General features: G+C 27.1%; 2 protein-coding genes across 2 annotated transcripts, besides 7 other annotated features; both read left to right on the forward strand.

Annotated features, from left to right (window-relative positions):
- Window positions 1-19: 19 nt before the first annotated feature.
- EDI_160130 (uncharacterized protein) lies at window positions 20-3,034 on the forward strand (the record flags this gene model as incomplete). The annotated part of the gene is made up of 1 exon (XM_001739131.1): window positions 20-3,034. The coding sequence occupies one exon, from the start codon at window positions 20-22 to the stop codon at window positions 3,032-3,034; it is 3,015 nt and encodes a 1,004-aa protein (XP_001739183.1).
- Window positions 3,030-3,068: a sequence feature (AT_rich).
- Window positions 3,069-3,124: 56 nt separating this feature from the next.
- EDI_160140 (uncharacterized protein) lies at window positions 3,125-6,103 on the forward strand (the record flags this gene model as incomplete). The annotated part of the gene is made up of 1 exon (XM_001739132.1): window positions 3,125-6,103. The coding sequence occupies one exon, from the start codon at window positions 3,125-3,127 to the stop codon at window positions 6,101-6,103; it is 2,979 nt and encodes a 992-aa protein (XP_001739184.1).
- Window positions 3,427-3,447: a sequence feature (AT_rich).
- Window positions 4,123-4,162: a sequence feature (AT_rich).
- Window positions 6,104-6,111: 8 nt separating the features above from the next.
- Window positions 6,112-6,155: a sequence feature (AT_rich).
- Window positions 6,156-6,467: a repeat region.
- Window positions 6,458-6,706: a repeat region.
- A 2-nt stretch (window positions 6,707-6,708) lies between these two features.
- Window positions 6,709-6,815: a sequence feature (AT_rich).
- Between the last annotated feature and the right edge of the window lie 4 nt (window positions 6,816-6,819).

The raw sequence follows: 6,819 nt of genomic DNA on the forward strand, positions 1-6,819 counted from the left end.
TAATGAACAATTCATTTATATGTTACTTCATTCAACAATTAGAAATATTTATCAAACAAATGGAATGATTCAACAAATGTTAAGCACACTTTTGAGTGTGATTTCAAATAAAAGGGGATTGTTAATTTCAAGAATTTTCCAAACAAAAATCAAAATACTTGAATGGCTAAATTCTTCTCATCAAATGACATCAAAACAAATATGTGAATGGTTAGTTCAAAATAAAGATGAAATGTTAAAAGCAGATAATGAGTGTTTATTAAAACAATCTACTCAATGGATAACTGATGAATCAGGAAAATTGTCATTGATTAAAGGTCCGATAGAACAAAGAAGAAAAGATAGAATTATTTTAAATGAACAATCAGAGGCTCAAAGAATTGAGAGTATTAGAAAGATTCAACAAAAGAATAGACAAGTTAGAGCAAGGGTATCAGTATTACTTAAAGATGCTGCAGAACAACGAAAAGAACATTTTAGAGCCCTTCATGCACAAAGTCAAGGTGTTTGGGAAGCATTTGCAGAGTGTTTGTTTTTAGAGAATGGAATATGGCATAAAAAAGAAGAAGGAAAATGGACATTGGATAATGTTGAAGGTCCATGTAGAATGAGAAAAAGATTAATTCATGATACTGACTTTTTCGAAAGATATAAAACAGAAGAACATAACGGATATATTGATGTTCAACTTAAAGAAAGACATCAAGAAAGAAGTTATGAATTACCAGAATACCTAACTGTTATGGATGATATAGAAGTAGCAGAGACATTTTCAAGAACTCCTGGTAGTCCAATGCCAGATTTCAAAGACCCAATGAGAAAGAGAAGAGCTTCAACAGCAACATATGAAGATGATTTATATAATATGATGAAAACAACAGTTGAAACTTCAAATAGTAATTTAAATTTTGTAGAAAAAGGGGATGAAATAAAATCAAAATTCAATTGTAACTTAGTTGTTGGAATGAATAAATTACCAGGAATATTTGTTGTATGTTTACAATCAATTTATATTGTACAAGGGTTGGAGCTTAGAAGAGAAGTCTTAGTTGCTAAAGGAATTGTAAAAACTGAACGAATACCAAGTGAGGATATTCAAAACATTGCATCCAGAAGATTTATGTTACGAAATATTGCAGTTGAAATATTTACATCAACTGGTAGAAATAAACTCATTGTATTTGAAGAAGGTTATGAAGCAGTTATAAAAGCACTTTCTCCATTTAGACAAAAAGAAGTAGACATGACATCTGGAATTCATGAAGAAAAGAAACGTTTGGTTCCATTAAAGATATTTAATCAAGTTGATCCAATGACTCAAAAATGGGTTGATGGTAAAATATCAAATTTCCATTATTTGATGTATTTAAATACAAAAGCAGGAAGAACGTTTAATGACGTTACTCAATATCCTGTAATGCCATGGGTTATTTCTGATTATTCTAGTCAAGAACTTGATCTAAAGAATCCCCATATTTATAGAGATTTATCTAAACCAATTGGTGCACTAACACCAGAACGTGCAGAAAATACTTTAGAACGATATGAAGCAGTTAAAGATAATCCAGAAATGGCATTTCATTATGGAAGTCATTATACTAGTGTGGGAGTAACATTATATTATCTTATTAGATGTGAGCCGTTTTCTCATTTCGGAATTGAATTACAAGGAGGTAAATTTGATAGGGCAGATAGATTATTTAATAGTTTAGAAGACCTTTGGAAATTATTAACTGGACCAACAGTAAAACAAGTAATGGAACTCATACCAGAATTCTTTTATTTCCCTGAATTTTTGAAAAACTTTGATCATTTTGATTTAAAGAAAAGAAATGAAGGAACTATTCAAGTGGATAATGTTATACTTCCTCCATGGGCAAAAGGATCATATAGAAAATTTGTTAGAACAAATATGATGGCATTAGAATCACCTATTGTCAGTCAACACCTTAATGAATGGATTGATCTTATTTTTGGATTTAAACAAACTGGAGAACCAGCAATTAAAGCACTAAATCTATTTCACCCATCATCATATGAAGGAGGTATTGATATGAAAAATGTTGATGATCCTAAGTTAAAAGCAGCTTATGAAGATATGATTATTAATTTTGGACAAACTCCAATTCAACTTTTCAAACAACCCCATCCAAAAAGAAATACATCAAAAACTCAATTCACATATGGAATCTTACTTTCTGATAGTTGGAATGTTTTAATGATTAAAAATTATTCTTATCCAATTAAAGCTATTTCTATTTCTGTTCAAAACTTTAATGGATTAGCAAGTGGAATACCTATTGAAAAAGGAAACAAAATTTTAAATTGGAATGAAGAAGGAACACTTAGTATTTACCAAAATGGAAAAGTTCTCGGTGTTATTGAAAATATTCATCCACCTGGAAAAATTATTTGTAGTGTATGTGATAATATTGTTATTACTGGAGGACAAACTGGAATGATTTGTGTTTTTGATTGCAGCGTTTCATTAAAACAAATAGGAAGAATTAGGGGACACAAAGTTGCTGTTACAGCACTTTGTATTAGTAAAGAGTATTCAATAATTGTAAGTGGAGATGAAATGGGATGTATTAATATTTGGGATTTACATTCATTTAAAATTATTCGTTCATTTGATCATCACACTTGTATCACACTCATTAAAATACAAAATGAAACAGGAGAAATTGTTACCGTCAGTGATACAGATTTTAAACATTGGACAATAAATGGTGAATTAATTCAACGAGCTGAACTAAACCAAATTCCTACAGACGCATACTTTGCTCGTATTCCAGAATGGATTCCTTATCATGTATTTATTACTTCTCATAAAGATGGATCTATAAAAGTATGGAGATTAGATGAAACGTTATGTCTTGGTAATAGTAATTGTAATACCCATGAACACACACCAAAACTGTTAAAAACGTGTAGTGTTCATAATAGTGAAATTACGTGCTTTACTATAGCAGATGATTTTAGTGCAATGTATGTTGGGTATGCAGATGGTTTAATTCAAAAATTGGTTTAAAAAACAAATTATATTTTTATTCAATAAATAAAAAGGAAAAGAACTTAAAAAAAAAAAAGAATCTAGAAAAATTGGAAAAAATATATCAAAATGGTTGAAACGGTTGAAAATAACTTTCTTCAAGAACTTTTGATGTATGAAAATGATGTTGATAAAGTTGATATGTTAAAAGAAAAAGATATTCGTATAATTGCTTCACATGGAGGAGGACCAATTTTAGGAATAAAAAAACCACGGGCATTAGTTACAGATGTTAATATTCCATTGGTTAAAGTATTTAGAGGGAATGGTCAATGGTTAAAAGAATTTCGTGTAAATGAAATTGATCCAGGAGATACTATTAAAGAACTTGGATGGACATTAAATTATCATGTAATGATTATAACTTATGGATTAAAATTTTATTTATATAACTTAGATGGAGAGTGTTTAGAAAAAGATATTATAGATACAAAAGAAGCTGATATTAAGACTATAATGTTTTATGATTATGGATGTTCAATGTTTTTATCAACAAATAAAATTGTGTGTATGGATATTTCTTTTAATAAAAGTGATATTAAAATTAAAAGAAAAGAAGTTGGTTGTGTTGCTGATTGTGTTTGTATGTGGTATAATGTAGCTGATGATTCAGTTAAATGTCTTAGTTTTTATGGAGAAAAAGTGACTCATATTAATATGAAAGATGGGGCATGTAATAATGTTAAAATGTATCGAAATAGTAAAATATATAATGATTTTAATAAAACTGAATCTTGTTTTGTTAATGCTAATGGTACAATGGTTATTTTATGTCAAAGTGATAAAACTGATGATAAAATACTTAAATTTCATTCTTTTATATATTTCCCTAGAGAACTTAAATTAAGTATTATTGGAAATAAAACAACGTACAATAGAGATGAATTATTTGCACATGGTTTATTCTATTTTATTGGATTAGATAGTTTTTTCTTTCAAAAATCACCAAATGCATTTGATGTAACAAAATACTTTTTAAAAACACAAGAATCAACTCATTTATTTAAACGATATGATGAAGTATATTTTGTTGGTGAAGATAAGTCAACTCTCAGAATTATTTACTCTAAAAATAATAAATTTTATATAAAAGTATTTTCAATTATTCTTGAACAGATGCAAGACCTTTTAGCAGGTTGTCCTTTAAAAGACATTGAAAAAGAAATTAATCAGTCAAACCCAAATATGGATATTCATATTAAATATTGTGCTTTTGAAATGTTAAAAGTATATGAACATGAATTAACTGCACTTATTCTTCCTATATTATATCAAGACATTTCATTAGATAATGAAAAACGTCAATCTATCCAAACAAAATTACTTTATTCAGGAATTGATATTTTAGCATCATCTGCAGTAATGTTATCTCCATTAGATCCACTTCAAGATAAATTATTAAAATGTATTTCTTATTTTCTTCCATTTATTTCAGATAAAAATATTCTCAAAGAGAAACAAAATGTATATTTAGCTGCTTGTCATGCTTGTCGTACATTAAAAACATTTAGTTCACATGGTATATTAATGGCTTATTATCAGTATTTAATTTTAGCAAGAACTGAACGTGGAAAAAATAAATTTGGAAGACATACTAATCATGAAGTTCTTTTTTGTACTGAAGTGCATCATCATCCAATACAATCTCTATTAATTTCTATGGATGAATTTTCATTATGTATTAAGTGGTGTGAAGAATTAAAATTAAGTAAATATCCAGTTTTGGCTAGATGGTGTTCAAGAAAAATTCAATTTGTTGGATTTACAGATAATTTAGAAGAAGGATGTCAAACAGATTTAGAATTAATTAAACAACGTATGCAATTATTGAGTAATGATTATTTAATCAAAGTACTTTCTGAAGCAGTTCGTTCACCAAGTGTTGATGTATTACTATTTTTATCTAATATTAATAATGTTTGTCGTTCTTTTATTGTTAAATCATTATTACATGATGAACGATATTCAAATGGTCCAATTATTAGTGCAATTTTCTTAGAGTCTGTATTCTTTTATGATCAAAGAACAATTTTTTATTTTTTCAAGAAAAACTTTGAAAATAAAGCTTGTGTTGTTTCAGAAAAGAAAGAAGAACTTGCTACTATTAGTGGTTTCATTAATAAATCATTTAGTGATGTTCAATTAACTAACGGAACATTAAGAGAACGTTTTCCAGAAGAATTTCGTGAAAGATTAGATGAAATGACTCAATTAGATGGTTCTCGTTTATTGTGGAGATATCTTACATCATGGGAATTATTTGCTATGAAAAATCCAATGAGTGAAATGTTTTGTAGAACAAATATTCTTTCATTAGAAAACTTCTTTTTCAGAAATTTTGAAAATACTAATTTACCATTAAAATATTCTATTGATAAAACTGATGGTGAATGGTTTTATTATTATAATAATCAAAGAGGAAATGATATTGTCATTCAAACAGCTCAACAAAATGCTGTTATTGCTGAAAAATTAAAGTCAGCAGATTTTGAATCTAAAGTACAAGAACAACAAAAAAATGCAAATGGTAGAAGAGAGGCTAGAAAACCCAAATTAATGAAATCAGTATTTACAATGTTATGTGATATTCTTCAAAACATTAATTATAATCCACAAGATATAGAATTAATTAAAAAAGAAACTGGATGTTCTGATAAAATGATTTTACGTGCAGAATTAACAGTTATTAGTGAAATGTCAGAAGGTAATCCAGAAGCAAGAGAACGATTAAGCAAATATATTGATTTAAAGAAAACTCTTTTACCATGGAGTTGTTTTGTAAAAGTTGCTCATGATATGAAATTGAAAACTGAAAGAGATATCTTTTTGAATAAACTTGAGTCAATTGAAGATCGTGTCAAATTATTAGCCGAAATTAATGATTTTAATTATGCAATAGAATTAGCTGAAAAGAGTAAACCATTAATGGAATTATTAAAAAGAATAAATCCATTACGTGATGAACAAATTACAAATAAAATTAATTCTATTCTTGAAAAATTCGATGCCCCACAATCTGTTACTCAAGAAGAACAATCAACTCAATAACTTTGAACATTTTTTTATTCTTTTTTTTTAACATTAATATTTAATAATATTTAAATTTGAAGGTTGCAAGTCAGAAACACTACGCACAACCATAAAATATTTCCATGCTTTGAATCACCAGTTATTATCTAACTATGGTATTATTGTTTGTTAGAAAATATCTTACTCAATATTGCAAGAATATCAGTATTATTATTTATGGTGATTGATATCATTTTTAATAAAAGAGTATGTATTTATAAAGGTGTATTGATTATTTGTTAGAATATAGGTATTTGTTGTTATGGTTGATGGTAAAATGAAAATTATTCATAAGTAAGTGATAATGATATATCTTTCTTAAAGTATGAAAGTAAAGAAGAGGGTTTTAATACTCACCAAAATCAAATAGTAACTTAAATGATGAATACTTAATTCAGAAATATCTGAAATACTTTATTGTATATTAAATAAATAAGAAATGAATTTCTCATTTTTCATAACAAAAAGCTAAGAATAACCTATGTTAAGCAATCTTAAAGCAAAGGGATGGGGTTGATAATCTCCACTAAGCAAGAGAAAATAGAAAATAAATCTATTAACACTTAAATATCTACTTTTTATTCATTTAATTTGTTTAAAATAATACTTTATGAATTAATATCATTCAAAAATAAAAAATAAGGAAAAAAATTTTCAAAGATATAAAATTGTTTATATTATTTTATTAAAACTCT

Source organism: Entamoeba dispar, genomic scaffold, assembly GCF_000209125.1.
Source record: "Entamoeba dispar SAW760 scf_1105229461987 genomic scaffold, whole genome shotgun sequence".
Lineage (NCBI taxonomy): Eukaryota > Evosea > Mastigamoebida > Endamoebidae > Entamoeba > Entamoeba dispar.